The 25,667-nt window shown below is 48.2% G+C and overlaps 1 protein-coding gene across 9 annotated transcripts in view; it reads right to left on the reverse strand.

The window, feature by feature from the left end:
• LOC147617231 (uncharacterized) overlaps nt 1–25,667 on the reverse strand; it is a 258,130-nt gene that overhangs the window by 53,514 nt on the left and 178,949 nt on the right. For 8 of the 9 annotated variants that reach the window (XM_086776855.1, XM_086776859.1, XM_086776858.1 and 5 more), the window contains one exon: nt 19,501–19,746. The exons of the other annotated variant lie outside the window; for it this stretch is intronic. In XM_086776855.1, coding sequence (XP_086632981.1) covers nt 19,501–19,746 — 246 coding nt within the window. The remainder of the gene's footprint in view (nt 1–19,500; nt 19,747–25,667) is intronic. 9 annotated transcript variants of the gene reach the window in all.

Raw genomic sequence — 25,667 nt, forward strand, 5'->3', positions numbered from 1 at the left:
AGACGGAAGGGGAGGAGAGGGAGAAGGCGGAGGAAAAAAAAAACAAAAAAACAAAAAAACAAAAAAACAAAAAAACAAAAAAACAAAAAACAAAAAACGCGCAACGGAGGAGAAGGCGGAGGGGGGAGAGGTGGCGGGAGAGAGAAGAGAGGCGGAGGAGACGAAGGCGAGGGGGGTAGAGAGGCGGGGGAAGAGAAGTCGGAGGAAGGAAGCAAGCGGGGGGGGGGGGGGGGGGGGGGGGGGGGGGATGGCGGGAGAGGCAGCGTGGAAGGAGGCGGAGGAGGATAAGGCGGGGGGGGAATGGCGGGAGAGGTAACGAGGAAGGAGGCTGGTGAGCGATGGCGGGGGAGGATGCGATGCAGAAGGCGGAGGAGAAAAGGCGAGGAAGGGCGCAATGAAGGGGGCGGGGGAGAGGACGGAGGAGAATGCGGGGGACTGGCGGGGGGGGAGAGGGGGGGGCGACGGCGAGAAGCAGCGGGGGGGGAGGGAGAGGCGGAGCTTGCAGGCGAAGTCGTACAGCAGTCGTGCGCTACCACTCGAAATCCACACACACCTCATGCTCACCTTCTATGTAGTCCCAATAGCCTTTTCCCATCAGGAAATTCGTCAACCTAAACCTCCAAGCATGGAAGTTATTCTTATCAAGCTTCTCAGCCACAATCTGAGTTATCCCATCATTCGACATCTTGCCAAACACACAATTTTACCAGAAACTGCACTCTGGTTTTTCTGCACAAACTGTTGTATTTTTGCAGAGCGGTACTGTAGTACTCTCAAATGTCACAACCAGTGACTTCAATGTGCATACATACACCCAATGGCAACTGTAGACCTCTTTGCAGCACCCACAGTGTCTGCACAGTCAATCTGTCTTCCTGCAGTTCTTAAAACAGAGTTCTACAGAGAATCGATGACTTACCCGCAGTGCTCGAAATCGCCTGCTTTCTGAAAAACGGAGGTCCAGACGCGCCCGAAACGCGTTTTGGCCCGAAAAATTGAGTCCGATAGGACTGTATAGTTGCCCTATAGCTTTACTCCCCCGAAGAAAGCTCCTCAATCAGAGACCGTTTGTTGGTGCCTCCCGTAGAGCTCCCGACAAGGGTGTAGTCACCAACACAATAGGGAAGAGTAGTTGAAGCTCTTACCCTCGTACCGCTTCTTGTGGTTCTCTTGCTTGCAGCTCAGCCCTTAGCACGAACCAAGCTCTGATACCATGAAAAGATGCAAGGGGGAAGATAGCTTGAGCTCTTGCAAGCACGCACACACACTCACAAAACCCTAATAGAGAACACACAAGGTGAGAGGCTGAAAATCTTCTTCTTCTCTACTCAACATTCAACACACCATATACAAGAATAAGAGTACTCACAATATGAAAGGTACTCAACCAATACATACACGGGTTCTCTATAGTGTGAACCCGACTAAATGAGCTGGCACTATAACTATGCCAGTCTCTAGAATGGCTGTCACACAGCCTGTCATCCCACTGGCCGCATATCACCCAAGATCTCACCAACTATGCCAGGGTGTAAGTGTGGGACCTATCCCCCAGGCGGGTCATCAGTGTCCACCGCCTCACTAGATGAGCTCGATATCTCAACAATATAACCCTGTCCTGTGAGAGCTGTAAGGTGATCCACATGTATCTGGCCTCTGGATCCTGTGCTACCACTCTCAGTCTCCCCTGTAGCTCCTGTCTAAATAGGACTGCTACTCCCCCCGACCCTATTGAGGTACCCTGGCGTGTGGTCCTCCTGTATGCTGACTCCCACTGGAATCCCTCTACTCGAGGTAGCCCTCTCTCTGGGCTCTGATGTGTCTCTGTCAGAAGTATGATCTCTCTCCCCACCATAACATGCTCCAGTCGTCCAGGCTGCACCCATAGTGAACCATTACAGTTCCATACTGCCATGTGTATCTCTGTCAGTGGCCTAGTCTGTGTCCCATAGGCCCAAACCGCTAATCCATGGGCCGGCCATCAATGATGATCCGACCATCTCGATAGAAGGCCTTCTTGCCTTCTCTCTTCGCGTGTAAGACTCGTGGCATGCAAGTTCTCCTATGCTCAAGCTGCATCCTCGTGAGATCATCATCCAAGAAAATAGGAGCTCCCCCTAAACCCCGTAGTATGACCCTCTTCCTCATGAAGGTGACCCTCTCCGTCTCTCCTGCAAACTGTAGGATGAGGGCTCGCTTGCGTGTTGAGTCTTTCCCGGCTCTCCATGCTTTGGTGAAGGGGAGAGGGTGCTCTTCCTTGTAGCCGAGCTTCATGCATAGAAGCTGTCCATCTTTCTCGAGAGTGGAGTCGAGTGTCTCGGCTATACCTGTGACTCGAATGTTGAGGCGGCGGGCATGCCTCATCTTCTCCTCCTCAATGGTGGTGTGAATGATTTGGTGTACTTCCATGCCCTTTGTGATCTCCTTGGAGATCTCTTCTTTGATGGCCGTGAGAGTGGTCATTGATCTCCCCTTCTTCCTTCTCAGTATTCTTGATGGCTACCATTTCAACTTTCAATGCATTCACCTCCTCCTTGAGTGCCGTGTTCTCTTGTTCGAGGTTCGTGACCCGTGCTTCGAGAGCTATTAACGTCTTCCAAAAGACCGAACTCGGCCTATGAGACAAATCGGTGTACCTGTATGGGGTATCCTCTGTCATCCCAACAAAATGAAAAAGTACTAAACTAAAAAAGCTGAATTTGGGTGTGCAATAAGTACAATGTGAGTGGTGAAGGGGATGGAGCTCTACTACTAGGAGAATGCAAAGCTATATGCATGGAGTATACAATCATGATATGCAACCTAGCTAGCTCCATCATGTACCATACTGGGGGTATAAAATGGTATACATCAATGAAGGGGGTTTCCACAGCTCCCTGAAGAACATGCCTGGGTGTGCTCTGAAGCGAGCCAGTCGCTCCGCACCCTCTCTGTAAAAACGATCTCTGATCTCTGTCATCTCTCTCTGGTATAGGCGTGGTGTCCGAAAGCCAGGTGTCCTCTGTCTGCTGCGGGCTCTGAGTGTCTCTGCTCTCTGGAGAATAATTCCCTGCCGTGTAGGGGCTGGGAGTGGGATGGATCTCTGAAAAAATGTAGTAATATGTGTCTGTCGTCCCCCCTCTAGAGCTGTCTGAGCCTGTAATGATGTCTCTCTGTGGCGTTGTATGTCTAGAATGAATCTCCCCAGTATGCGCTGGTCTGCTGCCTCAAAGATCTGGCGTAGGGAGTGTGGCTCTCTGAATAAAATGGGATCTCTCTCTCTGATGGCTGTATATGCTCTGCATCTGCATACATAATGCTCCTCACTCTCCACCTCCTCTCTGCACAATCTGCATACCCTCTCCTCTTGGGGGATCCGTGCTGCTCTGCCAGTCTCAATCTCCAATCGGTGTGATGAAACTCTCAGCTGACCGATAGCCACTCGGGAGCCGTGTGGCAAAAAGCCCTCCATGTATCTAGGTCTCTCTATAAATCCATCATCAGTGATACTCATGAAGTGATCTCTGTAGTAGAGCATCTTCGGTGGAAGAGGCTGTGTAGGCGATATCCATGTCTCTCGTGTATAGAGCTGCCATAGATCCTGTCTCAATACTCTGTTCCTCTCACTATGAGAGAGACGTATATGTGGTGCATCCCTGTCATACTGGAATGGTGGTAGATGATCCATGTCTAGGCCATGCTGTGACAACCAATGTGTGACCTGTGCATACCATGATCCTCTGTCTCCTGCCTCAGCCAGCTGTCTAGATGCCTCAAAAGCTCTGTATGACAATCTGTCCTGTGGCATCTCTCTAAATCTGTCTAGCAGGCATATAGTCTAGAATATGGCCTCTACCATCATAGGGGGCGCAACAAACTCTGCTCGGATAATGTCATGAGGTACTGACATAGTCTGGAATATGGCCTCTACCATCATAGGGGGCGCAGCAAACTCTGCTCGGATAATGTAATGAGGTTTGCTGCGTATCATTTGTGCCATCATGAGGGCCTGTGGTCTCCCTATCTGTGTCCACCAATGGGTAGCAAGGCCTGGCACCCATACCGCTGCTCCATACATCAATGCCGGTGTGACTAATGTGTCAAATAGCCACCCCTTCGTCCGAGGCTCCTGAAAATGCGCCTGGTGGCACTATCTCTCTAGCATAGCCAATGCTGCATATCCCCGTGTCAATTTAGCTCTGGCTGCTGAACCCATGGTGAAGCGGGTGGCTGCTGCAGAGAAGGTAACCCCTAGGTACACGTATGATGTCACCACCTCCACCTGGCGTCCTGCGAGAGTGAATGTCAGCTGACTCCTGCCCTGTCTCGATGTATGAAAGACCATAACCTTGGTTTTCCCAAGGTTCATAGTAAGACCCCTTTGTGTGCAGAAATCATCGAGTGCATATAGATGCTGCTGTAGACCACCTGGAGACTCAGACACTAATACAATATCATCAACATAAAGCATAATATGTACTGAGGTACCTGCTAAATCAACCCCATCTCCGCCTCCCCGTGTAATGAAGTCAGCCACCTCATCAATGTATAACCCAAATACCGTGGGGGAAAGTGGGCATCCTTGCTTCACACCAATGGTGCTAGCAATAGTCTCGGACATACCTCCTGGACATCTGACTCGCCCTAGAGAGAGAGAGAGCCTAGGCCCTAGACTCTAGAGGCTTGGAAGTTGGAAGACTCAAGACTCAAGAGGCTTGAGGCCCGAGGGAGAGAGAGAGAGAGAGAGAGAGAGTCTAGATTCTAGAATCTAGATAGTAGGGCGGCGGCCCGCGGGCCTTGTGTGAGAGCCTAGAGGCTTGGAACTTGGAAGTTGGAAGAGAGAAGAAGCTTGAGCCTTGAGAGTTGTGAACTTGTGTGTGCTTGTAGCCTTGTAGAGGCTTGTTCTTATATAGATAGGCAAGAGAGAGAGAGAGAGACGAAAGCCTCAAGGGCAAGAGAGAGAGAGAGGGCCAAGCCTCAAAGAGCCAACAGCCATAAGCGGCTAGAAACGGGAAGCGAAACGGCTAGAAACGTGAAGCGAAACGGCTAGAAACGGGAAGGCACAACGGCAAAAAACGCGAGCAACGGCTCTCTGTCGTCCCCACACAGTGCCGTCCCCGACCGGCGTCCCCCGTCCCTGCACCGTCCCCGTCGCCGCCCCCTATGAGAAACGCGCCAAGGGGGACGTCCGTCCCCGTCCCTGGTCCGTCCCCGTCCCTGGTCCGTCCCGCATCGCCGTCCCGGCGTTCCAAGCTGCCGTCCCCTCCGTCCCCTATGACTATGCTAGGAGCATTGGTGGGCTCCGTGCTTGAGACTGGCCCCACAACAGCTTCAGTGGTGGCTAGAGCAGCTGGGCTACCTTCGGTCAGAGTTTTGGTTCCTGACATCTCCTCCCTTCCAAAAGTCATTCAGCTACCTAGGATAGAGGGGGGGATGGATTGATAAGAGAGTGGAGTTTTCGAGGCTCCCGAACTAGTGTTTTATATGGAGGCAGGTCAGCCACACGGCCAAGGCCTGGCTGCCCTCGCAGGAGACCCCGACCTTCACTGCACAGCAGCAGGCCCCTGATGGCCCGCCCACAGATGCGGCTCCACAAGCAGCCTCCGGGACACCTGCTCAGCCCACCGAGACTCGGAGTGGCAGCCTGGACAGGGGCGCCGTAGAGGGAGACAGCCACAGCAGCACGCCCAGAGACCGATGCAGCAGCAGCCACAGTCTCAGCATCACTGGGTTCCCGTGAGGAACAACTTTGCTCCCCTCCAGGAGGAGACCCCAACGCCGACTGAGGACCAGGAGATGCCAGCACCCCCTCCTTCGCCCCCACCCCCCACCCCCCCTCCCCCGTCCCCCCCTCCCGCCTCGCTTTCACCTTCGCCTCCTCCCGTTCCCGCTCCGGTTTTGGCAGCGGCTCCTTCTCCACCCCCTTCTCCCCGCCCTCCTCCCCCTCCGCTTGCCTCAGCTCCCCGGGAGGCCCTGGCAATTCCTTGGCGCTCACCTGCAGTCTGGCGGGCACTGAGCACCGACCTTGCTCGAGCACCGCAGAGGAGACTTACCATGTTGATTCGGGCTTCACGGATATCCTCTATCCGCAGACGGCTGAGTTGTCTCGACACTAGACAGCGCTCGGAGGCCTTTGACTACTCTTTCACACGACTTTTTGGAGCGGAGGGGCCCCATGAGCCAGCACCCATCAGAGTTCATGTAGTGATACCTCCGGCTCGAGGAGAGGAGGCACTTGATTCAGCGGTGGCCATCTCCTTCCCTCTCTGTGGCCCTAGCGACCGGGAGTGGACTCTGGATCTCGCTCTTAGCATTTTGAAGACTCAGGCGGTTGAGTTTTCTCACCATGTGAGCGATCTGGAGGTGATAGACGCGATAGGCCGACTCTGAGAGTTGGCTCATTTTTTCTTTGATACCGGGAGTGTGGATGCCTCCGGGATTCGACATTTGGTGGTTCGCATAGTGGTAGACATAGCACGCGACCCTGGTTATGTATGCATACACGAGGTTGCTCTCTCTGAGCAAGAGGCAGTCGCCATGGGACACAGCCACTAGCGCCTGATCCGAGATTCTTGCAGCACACCGGGTGGCCAGATTTGTAGCCGCTTGGATGGCGACTATTCTCCATCCAAGCCGCTTGCGAAGGCCCGCCATACGGCTGAGACAGCCTCCACCTCAGCAGGTCATCCATGAGGATCATCTCATGGAATGTACAGGGCCTTGGCGGCGCACACTATGTACGTTATCGTGGTTGCTTGACGCAGGAGCTTCAGAGATGCCTCGTTGGGGGCAGTATTGATATTCTGATGATGAAGGAGCACCATTTGGGTGAGAGCAGGATCCAGAGATACGGTTCGGTGATGCTTGGTAGATGGGACACATTTTGGTCTGCAGGGTTTGGCCCCTTGGGTGGGCAGGGAGGAGTATGTATGGTCATTGCGGATGTATGGCGGCAGGCCATTATGGATTGCGGGGTCATTGTGCCTGGTACAGCACAGTATGTCATTCTGTGGATGCATGATGAGCTCTTTGGCGTGCTCAATGTCTATGCGTCCAACCATGCTAGTGCCAGAGCAGAGTTCTGGACTCTTGTTACGGATGCATTGCCAGAGGCCGCACATTGGTGTGTCGGGGGAGACTTCAACATGCTTGAGGACCCGGCCGATAGGGTGGGAGGCAGTCATGTTACAGTGCGGATCACTGATGCATGGCAGCATGAGGCTTTCTCCTGCTCTCAGGACAGTCTTAGTTTTTCTCGGTCGGATCGCCGGCAGGGAGGGACTAATCTATCACGAATTGATCGCTTCTATGTGGGCGACAGGTTCGGGGAGCGTGGGGGCTCCGTTGGCATTCGCGCTGGCACCTCTTTTTCAGACGATGCGCCAGTTATTTTGACACTTGAGGAGAGGACACGGGAGACCAGCTTGCAGTTGAGGATCCCAGAGAGGGTACTTACAGATCCTAGTCTTTCTGAGGACATTGAGAGGATATGGCATGATAGCCAGAGCTCTAACCAGGATGTAGCAGGCCAGTGTGCCCAGGGACTCATCGAGCTCAGCTCTTTTTTGCACGCTGTAGCCTTGACACACCTGGGAGAGACTCAAGAGCAGGAGTGTCGGTTGAGACATAGCCTTGCTTCGCTCCAGCGCCTTCAAGAGCAGCAGCCTACATGTGAGTGGGTGGCGTCCCAGCTGAGCCAGGCACGCCAGGAGGTTAGAGAGGCAGAGAAGCAGAGACATGAGTTCTACTATCGCCGCCAGGCCTCTCAGTGGACGCAGCTTGGTGATAGAGTGAGTGGGGAGTTTTTTGAGATTACTGGACCTTGCCATGCTCAAGCAAGAGTACGCCAGCTCAAGAGGCAGGACGGATCGGTAGCCATTGAGCCCGGGGAGATCAGAGCCATTGCCACTGAGTTCTATAGAGACCTGCTTTCAGCGGAGCCAGCCACCACGGAGGCTCGGATGCTCGTAGATAGACTGTGTGGGCCCATGTGCAGAGGAGGGTCATAGATCATATGCACACAGTTCTGGGTGAGCCTCTTTCATAGGTTGAGCTTGCTGAGGCTTTGAGGGTCCTTCCGCGCCATAGTTGCCCTGGGGAGGACGGATTGACGCCTGCCTATTTTATGCGCTATTGGGACCTTTTGGGGCCAGCCTCCGCAGGGGCTTTCAGTATGTTTTGGACACTGGGGTGATGCCACAGAGCTTTTCAGAGGGCTTGATCTTTCTTATCCCCAAGGGGGAGGGAGTGTCAGATGATATTCGGCATTGGAGACCTATTACGATCATCAATACTGTCTACAAGGTCTTAGCAAAGGCCTTGAGTTTGAGGATCCAGCCCTTCCTTGGGGAGTTGATTCATGCTACCCAGATAGGATTCGTCAAGAAACACAGTATCCTTGACAACATTTTCACCTTCTGGGAGGCGATGGCCCAAGCTAGATTTCTCGGTGAGGACTTGGTCGTGATGCTTCTCGATTTTGAGAAGGCATACGATAGAGTCGATTGGGATTTCTTAGAGGACCTGGTCGTGATGCTTCTCGATTTTGAGAAGGCATACGATAGAGTCGATTGGGATTTCTTAGAGGGCACTATGCTTCGCCTGGGCTTTGAGCCAGTTTGGATTCGAGGAGTGGCGGCTCTATATTCCACAGCTCGTAGCCAGGTGCTGATGGCAGGAGGACGGGGGCCGAGTTTTGAGTTGACCAGATCAGTCCATCAGGGGTGTCCTCTCGCCCCGTTTCTTTTTCTCTTCTTTGCTGAGGCTATGAGCATGTATCTGACGGCAGAGGAGGTTGGTTTGAGAGGACTGCAGCTCCTAGTCCGAGGTGAGGACCTACTCGATGCTGAGTTTGCTGATGACACGGGTTTGTTTTTGCATGGCCAGGAGAACAATCTTCAGAGGGCAGAGCAGTCGCTTCAGGTTTTTAGTGCAGCTTCAGGAGCATTGATCAATTGGCGCAAGACAGTGGCCTTTTGGATCAGTAGCGCTCCCACTCCGGCATGGAGCCCAGACCCGGGTTTTAGATGGATTCCTCCTAGCATAGCAGTGCGGTATTTGGGACGCCAGATTGGACTAGATCTGTCACCTGAGCAGCAGATCGCCCCGCTTCTTCTGAGCATTCGGAAGAAGCTTTTGTATTGGAGTACAGCTTACCTATCCTTGGCTGGGAGGGTGGTGGTGGCAAATCAGGTGCTATTAGCGACCATGTGGTACATCACGTCTTGCTGGATCTTCTCGAGCTCTTGCATCAGCCAGGTACAGAGGCTGATCAGGAACTTTCACTGGTCTGGGCGGGATGGTCAGCCAGCCCGGGCTAAGGTTGCTTGGGCAGTTATTACTCTTCCGCTGGCCCAGGGGGGCTTGGGCATTATAGATCCAGTTGATCAGAGTAGAGCCTTATTGGGGAAGCTTATTGTTCGAGGGCTGCTTCCAGGCGGCGTTGAGCCTTAGACTCCGTCTGGCAAATCATGCAAAAGTGAAGTGTCTGGGTATATGTATAGAAGTGCCAGTGACTGCTTTTGGTGTGGTTTGCAACATAAATTGCCATATCATGCCGGCTGGTTTGGGAGCTTATCCAGATTTTGGGCAGACCTTGGCTCAGACAGGTGGGTGCCATCCAAAATTGGAAAAGGGGAACTATAACAGTACATAATAGGAGAGGGAGAGCCAGGAAATTCAACATGAGTAGTAAGCGGGAAATGAAGAGTGAGCCTGAAGAAACAAGTGCTGATGAGTATACAGATAGTGAAACTGAAGAAGAGAGTTCTACTTCTGATGATGAGAGCCAGGTATCATTTATAATGAAGGAAGAAAACGAGCATGTGATGCAAGCTGAAGAGGAGTTAAAGAAGGAAGAAGAGAGCAGGCTTGAAGATATGGACAGTCTGATGCAGCCTCCATCACCCAGTGCAGAGAAAGAGAAGCTGTTACAGGGCATGCTGAATCCTAAATTGCAGCCAGTGGAGAAAGAAGAGTATATGAAGGTAATACATAAATTCCCTCATTTGTTTATTACTTCATATGAAGAGATTCGAGGATTCAAATGTGAACCAATGCCTATAGTAGTGAAAGAGGGTGTGAGGCCAGTGTTTCAAAAACTGAGGAGGATAAATAGAGAGCTATTGCCTGTATTAAGAGAGGAGCTGAGTAAGTTGTTAAAAGCAGGGTTAATTTATCCAGTAGATCACTCAGATTGGGCAAATCCAGTGGTCTTTACTCCAAAGCATACAGGTGGGTGGAGAGTCTGTATTGATTACAAGCCTCTGAATGCTGCAACAAAAAGAAATCACTATCCTCTGCCGTTCATTGATGATATTTTGGACAGGGTAGCTGGATATGAGAGATATAGTGTATGCGATGGCTTCTCTGGGTATTTTCAGATCTCAATTGCTGAGGAAGACCAGGCTAAAACCACTATCATTACACCGTGGGGTTGCTTCTGTTACCGAGTAGTACCATTTGGTTTGAAAAATGCACCCTCGTGGTATCAGAAAAACACTGATAGAGTACTTGCACCTCTTACAGATCATTTTGTGAGAGCTTTTTTGGATGATATATGTGTGTATAGTTCTCAAAAGGAGCATGGTAATAAATTGGAGCAAGTATTTTCTAAAATGGATGATGCAGGTGGACAGCTGAATCCAAAGAAGTGTCATTTGGGATATTCAAAGGTGAAGCTGTTGGGGCATATGATATCTCAGAATGGAATTGAACCTGATCCAGAGAAGATAAAAGCTCTTGTCTTATTATCTGCACCATCAACATCCAGGCAATTGCAGACTTTTGTCCAAAAGGTAAAATATATGGCAAGATTTGTTCCTTTAATGTCTCAACTGCTTTACCCTCTTCAGCAGGCTATGAAGAAGGAACCATTGCAATGGAATGAAGAATGCGAGGAAGTGTTTGAGAAAGTGAAGGAGGTATTGGGAGGTATTTCCAGTGTAAAAGCTCCGGATTTTTCTCAGGTCTTTTATGTGAATCCATCTTTTGGTCCGGATGTAGTTGGAGCAATCTTAATGCAGAGAGGAGATGAATCTAGATATATGAAGCCTGTATATTATGCAAGTAGAGTGAAGACAGAAGCAGAGAGGAAATATACTGAAGCTGAATTGGTTTTGTCAAGTCTAGTATATGCTTGCAAGAAATTCAGGTCATATCTCCTGATGAAACCATTTGTGGTGTTGACAAATTCTACTTTACTCCCTCAACTGGTGAATGGTACTTCACTCTCAAAAGGTATGATGCGATGGTTAGTGGAGCTTCAAGAATATGATTTCTCATTTTTGATTGAAGATACTTGCAAGGCAACTCTGGCAGATCTTCTAACATACAAGGATGGCCCGATACTGGTGAAGGAAGTGGATTCAAAGATAGAAAAAGAGGAACAAATTATCATTCTTGGAGCTCATGTTTTATTCTTTGACGGTTCATATAAGAGGAGTATACATCAAGCCACCGGGGGGTATATAATCCAGGATTCAGAAGGCGTGCTGATTCTAAAGGATGGGATACTTCTGGAAGCTGAAAGTAACAATGAGACTGAATACACAGCATTGTTTCAAGGGTTGCAGGCTGCTTTAAAACAGAAAATTCAGAAGTTAATCATAAAGGGAGATTCTCTATTAGTAGTAAAACAGGTCTTGGATAGCTGGCGAGCAAAGAATCCGAGATTAAAAGAATGTCTGGCTAATGTTAGAAGGCTGCTACATCAATTTACAGCATGGAGTATTCAACATGTGCGGCGGGAGGACAATCATATGGCACATAAGTTGGCTTAGGAGGCAATTAATCAGGATCCAGTAATTGCAAAAATCGAAGAGCCATTATACAGAGGGAGCGAATACCTGTCCAGAGTGGTGGATTATTTACTCTCAGGTCGCTTGCCTGAGGAGCTCAAAAAAGGCCAAAAGTATCATTTTATCAGGAAAAGTAAGCATTATGTCATGATTGGGGATGAATTATACATGCAGGGAGCTGATCAGGTATTGAGGAGAATTCCCTGGAGGGAAGAAATTTATTATATTCTATCTTCAAATCATGGGGGAGCATGTGGGGGTCATTATGCATTTAAGATCACCTTGCAGAAGGTATTACTGGAGGGTTATGTATGGCCTTCCATCCAGAAGGATATTCAGCACTGGTGCAGGTCTTGCCATGAGTGCCAGAGAATGGGGAAGAGGATCTTAAAAATGGAGCCGAGAAATATTATGCTGGTATATGACATTTTTGAAAGATGGGGAGTGGATGCAGTTGGACCACTTCCCAGGACAGCCAGAGGAAAGTGTTATGCGCTTACTGCAGTGGATTACCTATCAAAATGGGCAGAAGTGAAGGCAGTAAAGAGAGTGGATAGTAAAGAGGTGGCTGATTTTGTGTATGAACATATATGCTCTGCAGATTTGGTATTCCTCTGGAGATATTATCAGATAATGGACCTGAATTTCGAGGAGAGGTAGTTGATCATTTATGCAGAAGATTGAATATCAACCACAAGTACTCCACTCCTTATCACCCTCAATGCAATGGCTTGAATGAAAGATTCAATGGTGAATTTAAGCTGATGATAACCAAAATGACAGAAGGCCATATCAAGAATTGGGATATAGAGATGAATCGTGTATTATGGGCATACAGGGTTGCAGTAAAATCTGGTACACAATTCTCACCCTTTCATTTAGTTTATGGGAAAGAAGCACTCATGCCTATTGATGTGGAAATTCCAGCTTTGAAGTTCCTGGTTGAAGAAGGGCATGAGCCTATTGATTATTACAGAGAAAGATTACTGGCCTTACAAATAGTCCAGTTGGACAGAGAGCTAGCATTTGATCATTATGCAGCTATGCAATTGAAAAGACAAGAGAGAGAGAATGAGAAAGTGGAGCAGAAAAAAATTGAAGAGGGTGATCTGGTTCTCAGGTATAATAGCAAGCTGGATAGTACTTTTCATACTGCATTTCAGACAAAATGGGAAGGTCCGTATAAAGTTGAGAGAGAATTTGATAATGGGAGTTATCAGCTTGCTGATTTGAATGGAAAGAAGCATAAAAGGAGAGTGAATGGTTTACGACTGAAGGAATATTTTGCTCGATTGATGTTAGCCGTGAAAGAAGAAGATCAGGAAGCTTGTGATGCATGTCAGGAGGTTGTGGAGGATACAGAGGAAGATCTGAATATTTCATCCCTGTTTGTACAGCTGCTGGACATGAATGTCTCAGCAGAAGTAGGGGGTTGCTAAATATGTGTGGACAAAAAAAGAGTTGGTAATGTGTACATACGTGTACATGGCGTGTGTGAAGGTTTTGCTTTTGAAAGCGTTGCCAGGTGTACAGAGTAGATGGTATTGATGTGAGCATGTGCAGGCCTGTCCGGTGAGAGGTCCATAGGATGAGGAATCAGCTGCTCGGTCGCTGGAAGTGTGTGCGCGTCCCCAAGGATACAGTGGGCACTAGAAAGTTATGTTGGAAGATGTGGAAGCATGAGAACCATAAAATATTGATGTGCCCTTGAGCATAATGTGAAATGAAGAGTGATGTAGCCATTGTTGAGGTTTTAGGAAAATAAAATAATAAGTTACATTATTTATGTGGCCAAAAAAGCATAACTACGTGGCTGTTTACATTTTTGCCAACAACGGCCAGCACGTGAAGAAGACGCTGCTTCTGGAAGTTGGCGAAGTGCGGATGCTTGGAGGCGGCCTAGTACATGAAAAAGGGGGGATTCTAGAAGAGTTGAGGGAGTGCCGCTTGGGTGATAACTGGTGAAGAGCAGCGGGGGGGAGCAGACAGAATTGCCAAAGGAGAAAAAAGCTGCAGCAAGGGACGTGAGGAGGCCGCCTCTGAGAAGGGCGAGTGGATGATAAAGGAAGTGGTGTGTTTTGCTTGGACTGAGAACAACAGGCTGGCAACAGAGGGGTGGCCGAATACAGAGGGAGGTAAAGACGGGTTGTTGCTGCCTGGAGGACGAGTGGAGGGTCGCAGAGCATACAGGTGAAGAGTAGTCGCCTGGTGGATAAAGGGGTCATTTTCCTGAGGCGCCTGCAGACAGAAAGTAGAGAAAGCTTTGTTTTTTTTGGCTCGGGCGCAGCTGGAAGATAAAGCCAAGGTTTGCGTTGAAGGTTCGGGTGTTCATGGCTGCGGGCGACTAGAGAGTTGATGTGGTGGAAGGCGACGGCTGGTGAGAGAAACCGCCTTGGTGAAGGCCGCCGTTTGGATGGCTACCGTAAGGAGGACATGCAAGTAGGTAGAGTGCAGCCGGAAGTGCAGCTGAGGCACACGTGAACGTGGATTCGATGGGGTCCCCCTTGTGAAGTACAGCCACAGACGAGTAAAGCGAGTGCAGTGGTTTGCAGAGAAGCTGAGCGTGGGCTGGTGTTTGTGCGGGGTTTTGGAGAGCTTACGACTGCAGAGGAGCTGCCTAGGGTACGTGAAACAAAGGCTGGTGATATAAAGGGTGGCTGGTGAGGCCGGAAGCACGGCAGATAAGTTGCAGAGCTTGGGCTTGAAGTGTAACTGACAGAGGATCAGCACAGAGAGCCAGAGGAAGAGGGTGTGTGTGTGGTTTTTTGTGGATTTCTACCTTTTCTGAAGACTCAAGCCAGAGTTGTAAATTCTTTTGATTAGCTGTGGCTGGTGTTTGGTGATGCCAGAGAGTTCTTTTTGTTTCTGTGTTTGTTTGGGTACAAGTTGTGACAGCCAGATCTGAAATATAAAGTCTTGTTCATGCTCTTTGATCTGGTGTTCTCGTGTGTTTGCATGCATGTGTGGAAGTGTGGCATTCTATAAGGGCGTAAACAGCTTTACCGCTTCCGTGCCATCACCGGGGCTCTCTCAGAGACCTCCTTCTTGAGATGAGGAGCGGGCCAGACAGCCACTCATTTGGAGCCCAGCGGTACGCACAGAGCAGGGTCATATGCTGGGTTCTCGGCCTCGTCTAGCCTGGGGATCATTGGCGGCAGGCCCAGCCCGTAGTTTTGGAGACTGGCAGGCCTTCTGTTGTCTCCCAGAGGAGATCCAGGTGGAGAGGCTGAGTCACTTCAGAGGGGGGCTGATTATGAGGGATGACATTCAGGAGGCACTCACAGAGGAGTGGTTCACGCCTCTTGAGCCAGTGGCTCCACGGTGGATGGGAGCCTTTACACAGTTGGAGATCCTGATTGCTGTCAGAGCTTGCACTGAGGATGGTAGATGCCTCTACTATGAGATACAGGATGAGGGCAGACTTCAGAGAGTGGAGGCGGAGTCGCCTTTGGTTGCAGAGTGCATCTTTCAGAGGATACGGGTAGTGGCCGCCGCTTCCTGGAAGTGGCATATTCATCCAGACCCTGCAGATGTGGACTCTGATTGGTGCATATGGACATATGCTGCGCGCCCCTTGGCCCGGCTCCAATGGGACCCTGGCGAGTACGAGTGGCACGATCCTTATGCATCCCCCGAGGCCACAGAGATCACCTTTTTCCAGTACACTGTTCGGTTGAGGAGACATATTTTGAATGCGAGGAGGATGGTCTCTTTTGCTGTATCGGAGCATTGGCGGCTACAGGGGCTCTCACAGGAGTTCCTGCAGGATTTTTCTGGGCTAGTCGACAGGCACGCAGGATCTCGACTTTCCAGTGGCTGGTCGCCCACAGGGGCTCTGCAGTTGGCACCTGGCTTGTCTACAGTGGTCTTCCGGCGGCCTGCGTCCGATGCGGCCACCCTTTGGAGACACGGAGACATTGCCTATGGGACTGTCCTCAGGCGCAACACATTTGGCTGCGGATGCTGCGCATTCTGGCCCCCCTCTCTCCAGAGGGCATGTATACGTGGGGTGCCGTTGCTTGGTCGACTTCGTCAGGGCCTGCTGCGGGATATGAGACGGAGCAGGACAGCCAGGCCATCAGATTCATTAGGGGCCAGCCTCGCCTTGTTCCTTCACTGGATTTCTCGTCCGCCGGGGCTGGACACAGGAGAGGGATCTACGATGGGAGCTCCTCAGTAGCCTCACCATCTGGTTCACCTGGAGAGCCCGGTGTTTCAGGGCCTTTGAGGGGAGTCTGGAGCCACCAGCAAACATTGTTCGGGGGATTTAGCAGGAGTTGATCCACTCCCTGCGAGGACAGTATGACCACATCCAGGGCGACTCGGATGAGGCGATCTTGCGGCGCCAGGCCTTTCACACCACTTGGCGCAGCGGCCCCTTCTATACCCTACACGCGGGCTTCCTTCGCTGGCACTACAGGCCACCTGTTTGGTTTTTCCCCCCTCCTATTGTATGATATAGCCCCTCAGTTCTTTGTACTGATATTTGTACTTTTTTGCACCTAGGGAGAGTCTCCCTAGCTGCCTTGATTGGATCTCTGCTCTGTTTTCTTATGAGCAGGAGAGGGTCTTTTGTAGCCCTACGGGCGTTTTTTATATAACTAATGAAAGGATCTTTTCTCGGAAAAAAAACAAAAAAAGGTTGTATGCCCTCCTAGATCTTCTGGTAGCGTAAACACATTTAGTATCCTTTGGGGCAGAGACAAACAAACCTCTGACAGGGTAGCAATGGATGTCGAAATGCAAGGAATCCCAACACAAGAAGTTTTCTTTGAACTTAAATGGAAAATTTTGCGGGTTCTTGTTTCACTTGCAAAAAGTTTGGGCACATGCAGTCAGAATGTCCGTCGCTTCTACTATAGCCGCTTGTTGTGGCTACGCCCTCTCCACAAGCTGCTCTTGCGGCCTCAGTGCAAACTCAAAAGAAAAGAATTCTACTCAGTTAGAGCATGCATGCTTGGATAAAGGGAAAGCAAAAGTTGCAACAACAAGCTCTCATGTGGTAAATGGAAAAGATAAAGATAGACTTGATTTTGATGCATGGCAGACTCCCAAAAATGTGTCAAAACAAAGGAGCTCAAAAACCAGCCCTGATTAACTTGGCTACAATTGGCTTTCTAGATGACTTGAGGCCAACTCTGTCCACATATTTCTCCAAGCACATATTGTTTGCCGGATGGGAGTCCTCAACGTTATTCGTCTCTAATATGGAGAAATCTGACCAAAGGATGTTGAACTCAAAATGGCCTCAAAACAAGCGAAATGATCCTTTCTTCACCAAAGGAACAACACAAAGCCACACGATGCTTTCATAAAACACTTGAATCCAGGAGTCATGTGCCCCTAAATTAGTTCAGAAGTAGTAGAAACATGTAAGTAGTATCGAGGTGAGTCCAGTTGAGCACAATAACATCTCTAGCACATCCAAGTGCATGTTTTTAAGTGAGTAATGAGTCACCTCGTCTAGTTGCCTCAACCCCAATGAAAACAAATCCCTCCCCCCTTGGATGGTTGCACGTGATAAACAGGCCCAAAACTCACCAGTCAATGCTCCTCAAGTTCATCAATCAGCTTATAGAAATGATGTATTATCTGGGTCCTCAGTGTCTACTAGATCTTCCAACCTCGAGATTGGTAACTTCAATCCGTTAAGTCAACCCCAATATGGCTGATGAATAAACTTTTTGCCACACCACAATAAGGTAAAGGATTAGAAATCAGATACTCTTACTTCTTCTGCCTTCAAGCTGAATTGTAAAGAGCAGAGATCACTGTAATAGTGGTTATGGAACCATTAAAGAGAGCAACTCCTCCCTGACCAGTATACAACATGCAAAATAAGCATTTAATAATGCTTGCATGCATTCTGCTTCTACTCCATGGTTGGTCTGCTCAGACATTTGGTTTTTGGGCTCCATGTATTTTTCCTTTTGTTTCAAGCCCAGCACTCTTGCATTTCCCTTCACATGTCTGCACCTAGTCTAAGGTCCTGTTCAGTTCCCACATGCATTGGCATGATACACGTGGCAATGTTAAAAAAATACCTTCTCTCATAAATTGGTTCAATTGTCATGTATCACCTATGAGCAAGGGCTACACTATGAGCACGTGTCATGCATCACCTATGAGCAAGCGCTACACTAAGAAACTTAGCTAGCTGTTGCACACTCTTCCATTTAGTATTCCACCTTGGCTATTTTCAGGCATCTCCATAATGTCAAAAGACCCTCCTACAAAACATACATGAAAGCCATAGTTATCAGAAATTTCCAATAGAAAGAAAATGGGGAACCTCCATATGGGAAATGATATGCAAACAAGTTCCAATGCAATGTCATTAATTCACAACATAGGAAAGGAATAGCAATATGAATACATAAAAATCAAAATCCTAAGATACATGTCCAAAACAAACCAATACATTATGAGTTTTTTAGGAAACCAAACATTCTGATGGGAACCTTGCCGAGGAAACATGATGGAGAGATTAAGCACTAGCAATGTGCATGAAAAATTCCCAGCTTAAGGTAAAACTGATTGCCCAATGAAAGACAAAATAGGGAAAAATGAGATATTTGAGTCACCAGGCTAAACTGCAGAGCATCAGTCCCATTTCTGCAATTTTCAGCTGATTATGGCTTGTGCGAATCAGGCACACTTACAGGCAAGCAATGGAGAAGAGTCCACTCATGTTTTGAGAAAAAATAATGCAAAAGACTGACATCAAAAAAGGCTGTATCAGGAAGTGAATAGCGCTTCTGGCTTGCCGATTTCCTCCCCTTGCAATGTTTCATGCAAAACTTCGGTACATTTTTGATGTGGCTTAGAAAACGGGCTAAGCAAGTCAAAACAGGCAGTCCATAGCATTTGGAAACAGCCCAATAACGAACGTTGTGGCCAATTAGCTCTCTGCCGTTGCAATGGTGGGTGACAACGGCTGCCACCTCCCCCACATGTGAGAATGGTGTTGGGACCCTTCCAACATCACGAATTATCAAGGTCAGCTTTATCCTTTGCCAACACCCCTGTGCCCTTTCCGAAACATGGAATTGTGGCATGACATTAGAATCTAGACAATTGCAAACTTTGTTGCATGTGGGATCTCTTTGTAACATACAAGTGATTTTCCAAGTAAGTTCCCTTAAACTCTATATTCTTGATTATGTTCATGCTCATCTAGCAAGGAGAACATTGAAATTAGAAAGATAGATGGGAGGTGATGGCTGACAATGCAATCACCGATCTCGATATGCCCATTCTTTTGTCGTTGGGATGCCTAGCTGTTGCTGCTGCTGCTGTGATGCGAGTATTCTCTACTGCAGATGCCTACTCAAGCATAACAGCTGTGTGCAAAGGTAGGCTCAACTTAATATTCTGACAGCTTTGTAAGCACAAGGGTACAGCCCTACCAAACCTGCACACACAGCCCCCACCATCCCCTCCCCCCCCTCCTCCTCTCTCCCCCAGCATGCACATGTGCGACTGGTGTGAGTGTGTGTGCATGCACACACATGCGTGCGCGTATTATGTCTGTTGGACGTATTGCAACTTTATACATATTAATGCTATAAAGGTCGAGACAAAAGGGAAACAAGAAAATGTCCCTTATTTGTAAAGTTTATTGAACCATAAACCTTAACCTAATATAGGTATAGAGCATGGAAATACAGAAAAATATTGCAGTTCTTTCAAGTTAAACATCCAAAAAAAGTGAATAATTTACCTGGACAACAAGTTCATTCTTTTGTTGTTCTAAATCAGGCCGTTCTCGCGCTACCACTACACCTAAAAGCTGATCAGATAGTCCCTCCTTTGTTATCATGAAGTTTAGTAACGTGACTTTGACTGATGTTTCTGGTAGATAATGTGGATTTCTTAATTTTGTGGTGATGTAAAACCGAAAATCGTTGTTGTATTCTATAGTTGCATCTCCAAGTCGTATGCACATCATACCACCGGATTTGAAGACCTGTGAGCATAACGCGACTTAAAATTGATAACTGCATGCATCTAGGATTAAACTATGGCAACCTCTCTCTCCCCATGTTTCGAGGTTTATGTTCATCATCAGTTTACACATGGAACTAATGCAACACATGGAACTCTTTGTGTCTTTAGTAGATGTCAATAAAATCATTGCCTTATAGGAGTCAGATTGGCAGGGTAGGATGCTCGGGGGAGGACTCTTTGAGGAGGTCTCTAGCACCATCAGAGTGAAACAAGGATGCCCACCATCTCTGACCCTCTTTGGACTTTACATAGATGAGATCTCAAACTTCATTGACAGAACCGGAGGCAGAGGAGATTTTCTAGGAGGTATTCTTGTTTCCATCCCTTTAAATGCTGATGATATTGTGCTCATTGCAGATTCTGAGGAGGGGCTACAGAAGCACATGGATACTTTACAAGATTTTTGCACATTGAGGGGGCTCTCAATCAACCTTGGGAAAAGCAAGGTTATGATATTCCACACCTCCTACCCAGTTTTTGAAGGCCGTACACAGATCACTTATATGGGTAGCAGGGTTGAGGTGGTGCACTCATATGTCTATCTTGGAGCTACCTTCACGAGTCCAAGCTTCTCTATGAGACAGATAGACTCACTAGAGGATATGCAGCTCTAGCCTTATTGGGGAGGCAGTGTTTCCAGGCGCATTTTCAGGAGCAGAGGAACAAGGGTTGGCTTTTTGACACCCTAGTCAACTTGGCGCTTATGTACACAAATCCCTTCTGGGCACCAGATTTATCCCCGGCAGATTGGCAGTGCATAGAGCGTCCACAGATCATGATGCTATCACGGATGATACACGGCAAGCCATTTGTTCCCCACCAAATCATCCAGCCAGAGTTTGTTGCAGCTCCTATGTTGGTGGAGGCCCTGTTCCAGACAGTCACTTATATAAAGAGGGTGAGGGAGATGGATCCGCTTCAACTCCCTGACTTGCACTACAGTCATCACAGGAGAGCGGCCAGGGGAGAGCATTCATCTTGGTATGGCACAATATTCACCTGGTTTCAGGCACAAGGATTACAGATGGACCGGCTCCTTCCATTTCAGTATGATCCAGATTCCCCATACATTAGGCTCACACATGAGGATAGGAACCGGGTGATCCAATATGATCTACTAGGACTATACACACATAACACATGGATCATGCCGTAGTCCCATTGCCTACCAAGATACAATACTACAAAAATCATTTCTCGTTATCTATATGCCTTCATGTCGCATGCTATGAGGATAGCCATTGGCCAGCTTAGGGTATCATCCCATAGACTGAGGATAGAGATTGGTAGAACTGGAGTGGATACCTAGAGAGGACAGGATATGCAGACTCTGTCAGATGGGGGTTGAGTTGGAGGAGCACTATGTTGGCCGATGCCCAGTCCACTATGAGATCAGAGGGAGATTTCATTGTCTATTCAGAGAGGGCTTTGGACCTTATCCCGGCTCATGGGGTACCCAGATTAGAGGTGCCTTGGACTCTTCCTACTGGAGCTCAGCCAACATAGAGAGTCACTACTCAGAGATCCTCGTCCCCAACAGCCCTCCTCTCAGCTTACCATCACCAGTTTTTCCAACCTAGAGGGGTGGATAGGTAGGCACCAAAGCCCACCACAATGGATACGGAAACCTATACCCCTTGCAACAGGCCCATGGGAGCACTCCAGAGAGCTAGACACCCTTGTCCCATCGGACCCCAACCACACCCAGCTCATCAGCCCCGGATTCAGGAGTCCTGGCCTGCCATTGAGCAGCCTCATCCTCACAGTAGACTATCGACATCTCTAGAGCCTTCTTATATCACCCATGATGGACATTCTAGATGGGCCCTTGCCTGACATACAAGGTTCATTGACTGTTTTTATTCAGCTTTCCCATCCCCATTACTTATTGTATCCTATACCTGGAATAGTAGGATCTAGATTTTTCTTCTTGTATAATCTCAGAGTTTGAGATCTTAGCTTTCAGTTTTCAGTTTTAGTTTACTGTTGCTTTTTCTTATTTCATCCATGACGAGATTTCATGGACACTATACTATGTACACATCATTTTGGTCTCATAGACCCTTTGCGTCTTTTGAAGACGTTAATATAACTTTCTTTCTTTTCTTTCTCTCTCTCTCTCTCTTTTGGTCATGATGTATTTCATGGACACGATGTAACCTTTTGGTCTCATAGGTCATTTTGGCCTTTTGCAGATGTTAATACAACTTTCTTTCTTTCTTTCTCTCTATGAGGACACGTCACATGCTACGAGGATAGCCATTGGTCAAATTCAGGTATCATCCCACATCTTGAGGATAGAGACAAGTAGATATGAGGGCATAGAGGAGGAGCAAAGGATTTGCAAAAGATGTACCATGGGGGAGGTAGAGACAGGAGCATTACATATGCAGATGCCCACTGTACTATGAGATACGATGCTGATACCATTGCCTATTCAGGGAGGGTTTTGGCCTACTCTCCAAGATGAGCCCCCCACCCCCATCACCGATCAAGTCACATGGCATGGGTATGGCCAAGGGCTCTATGATGCCCCAGATCAGCCACGCCACAGATCCCCTGGCCAGACAGATCTTTGCTCTTCATGGAGGCTAATGTCACAAGGGGCATACATAAGCTTAAGAGTGGTGGGAAGGCCAAGGACCATGAGGATCTCCTAGATGAACAAATCATACATGCATGTGATACCCTTGCACCCTTCCTTGCTGAGCTTTTCAACACTGCCACATGTGAAGGCCTACCCCCCTCTTGGGCTACCAACACAATCTTTCCCATCCACAAAGCCGGGGATACCCTCAACACAAACAACTACCATACTATCACGATAGGACACATCCTAACCAAGATTTTTGGTTCAGTCCTAGAAGCAGAAATCAGCAATCATGTAGAGAGACATGGCCAATGAGCCAAGGGACAGGCGGGGTTCAGGAGGTCCTTCTCTACCTTAGATCACATCTTCACTTTGAGGGCCATTATTGAGGAAGGCAAGCATAAGGGGAGACAGGTGTACTGTTTCTTTGTAGATTCTGCAAAGCTTTGATAGTGTCCCAAGAGGCTTGTCTTTTCACGAGACTCCAGGAGCTTGAGATCCCAGCAGATATGATATGGGAAGTACTTACACTATATGAGCTAGTGACAGGGAGAGTAGAGGCACCTGGAGGTATATCGGAGATCAGGAGTACTATTGGGGTGAAACAAGGATGCCCACTATCACCCACTCTCTTTGGACTCTATGTTGATGAGATTGAGAACTCCATTGACAGATTGGGAGGGGCTGGATCTACACTGGCTGATACACTAGTACCCATCCTCCTCTACGCGGATGACATTGTCCTAATTTCAGATTCAAAGGAGGGACTGCAGAGGCATTTGGATGCTTTTGGGGCTTTTTGAGAGGAGCATGACCTCAAGGTGAACCTGGGAAAAACCAAAGGCATGATTTTCAACACATCTAGGGCAGCAGCAAAGAGAAATCAGTTTACATATGGTGGCAAAGTGGTGAAGATAGCCTCATCATACCGATATCTGGGCATTACTTTCTCAGGACAGATCTTCACAATGAGGTCAGCAGCACAGACACGGATGGCACGAGGGCCTGCAACCTTCTAGTCCCACTTCCAGGAACCAAGCACAAAGATTTGGCTCTTTGATACCTTGGTCACTCCCGCAGTATTTTATGGGATAGCTTTTTGGGGACCAGATTTAGGGCAAAAAGACTGGCAAAATTTAGAGAGGATACAGATCTTGATGTTGTCCAAGATGATCCAGAGCAAAGCATCGGTAACACATGAGATCATTAGAGCAGAGTTTGTAGCTACCCCCTTGGTACTGGATGCCCTTTTCTATACAGTGACATACTTACACTGGGTATACGCACTAGGTAGAGACCACCTCCGCAGATTAGCCGTAGGGTCCTTGCTGAGACAGGAGACAAAGGGAGTGTTTTGTTCATGGTATGCTCGTGCCGCAAGGAGATGGTTCGCCTCTCACTCCCTACGCATTGATGGTCTACCACCTTTCTAGTATAGCGTTGACACCCCCCTCTTGCCCCTCAATGCACCAAGAGATCAACTGCCTCATCCGCACAGACCTCACTCAATTAGACATCCGTATCACATGGTTAGACCCTCAGGAGCTGTCCACCAAATCTTGGTTCTACAATAAGCATTTCCTCAGGTTCACACCACATGGATTCATACAACGGCCACACTACCTACAAAGACACATGTCACATGCCATGAGGATGGCGATTGGCCAGATCCGAGTCTCATCACACTCACTCAGGATATCGACGAGGAGATATGAGGGCATACAGGAGGAGCAGAGGATCTGTCAAATGTGTACCATTGGGGAGATAGAGATAGAGGAGCACTATATCTAATTCTTTCTATTTGCTACTTCCCTTAGTGCTAGGCTTCATTATGGCTGAGTTTGCCCTGCATCTCCGGAGGTTTGACAGAACCTCAGTACGAAGGGCTTCGTGTGAATATATGCTCTTATGTGTGTGTGTGTGTGTGTGGAGTGCGTGTGTGAGAGTATCTCTTGATACAGAGTTCTACACCCACTATTGGGCACTAATGACGTTAGTGTAGCATTATATGGTAGTGATGTGTGTGAACACACTTAGGACCACCAGGGCATTTTTTCCCTCACTAGGAGATTTTTTCCCCCGTGAGAATGTACACCCTCTTATCTACTCATTTTGGGGTGTGTACTTATCTTTTGTATCTGGAACACATTTGTTCATTCTATTCTAGTGAGTTTGTGTGCTCTCAAGCTTCTCTATCTTGTGTGTGTGCATTGTTGAAACCCTAACCCTAATTCCAACAATTGGTATCAGAGCTAGCTTCCTTCACACTTGATCTAGTAGTCTGCCTCTCTCCTCACGACCCTATTTTTCTGTCTCGGATTGAGATACCCTCTTAGGAGAAGAAGGTGTATACTGTAGTGTGCTGTATACGAAGTATACTAAGTTTTCGAGGTCTGCGGCGTGATTCGGACGTGTTTCGGGCACGTTTGGAGCACCGCAAGGTTTCTGCAGACATTTCTGGAGGAGAGGCGTCATTTTGGATTGGTTCTGCTTGATTTTGGGTGTTTGGGCTGTGTAGCGGCAAAGATTTGGTGTGCAGCAACATCTACAGTGTCTTCAACAACATTGACCATCATACTTTTGCCAATAACACTCTATTCTCTACTCTGTGTTATTTTTCATACACTTTGCAGGTGATTCAGTCAGTTGGCAACCATCCAGGGTTGCATCCAGTGAATGCTGAGTACTTGCAGTGTGTTGAAAGATTTTGCATTTGGTAGAAAGTCATGGCTGGCAGTAGTGATGTATTCAACATGTTGTTTGCTGAGGACAAACTTGATGGGACTAACTACCCATTGTGGTCCTATATAATGAGGCATGTACTGGTTACTAAAGGCCTTTGGAATGTGGTCAGTGGTAGTGAAACTTGTCCTGTTTCACAAACCAGGTGCTGCAGGTACATCTGAAGTAGAATCTGATACAGATGTGGCCCCTCCACATGCACCACCAGTACCTCCCACTGCTGCTCAAACGAGATGGGATGGAAGAGATGCACAGGCACATGCATTGCTTGCACTTTCTGTGAAGCGAAGCATTATTCCTCATATTCGGTCATGTAAGACTTCAAAACAGGCATGGGATGCACTTGCTGCACTATACCAGGTGCGCAATGAAGCACGTGTTGTATATCTGTGCAAACAGTTGGAGTTTGAGTACATGAATGAGGGAGACTCAATGGATAGCTTCTTGACCAAGATCAAAGATTTTAAGGAGCAGCTTGCTAGTGTGGATGAGATATATCCTGATAGTACATTGGTGCCCATAGTTCTCAATACATTACCGGATTCGTA

This window comes from Cibotium barometz, chromosome 37 (assembly GCF_041138505.1).
Source record: "Cibotium barometz isolate CiBa-2024 chromosome 37, ASM4113850v1, whole genome shotgun sequence".
NCBI lineage: Eukaryota > Viridiplantae > Streptophyta > Polypodiopsida > Cyatheales > Cibotiaceae > Cibotium > Cibotium barometz.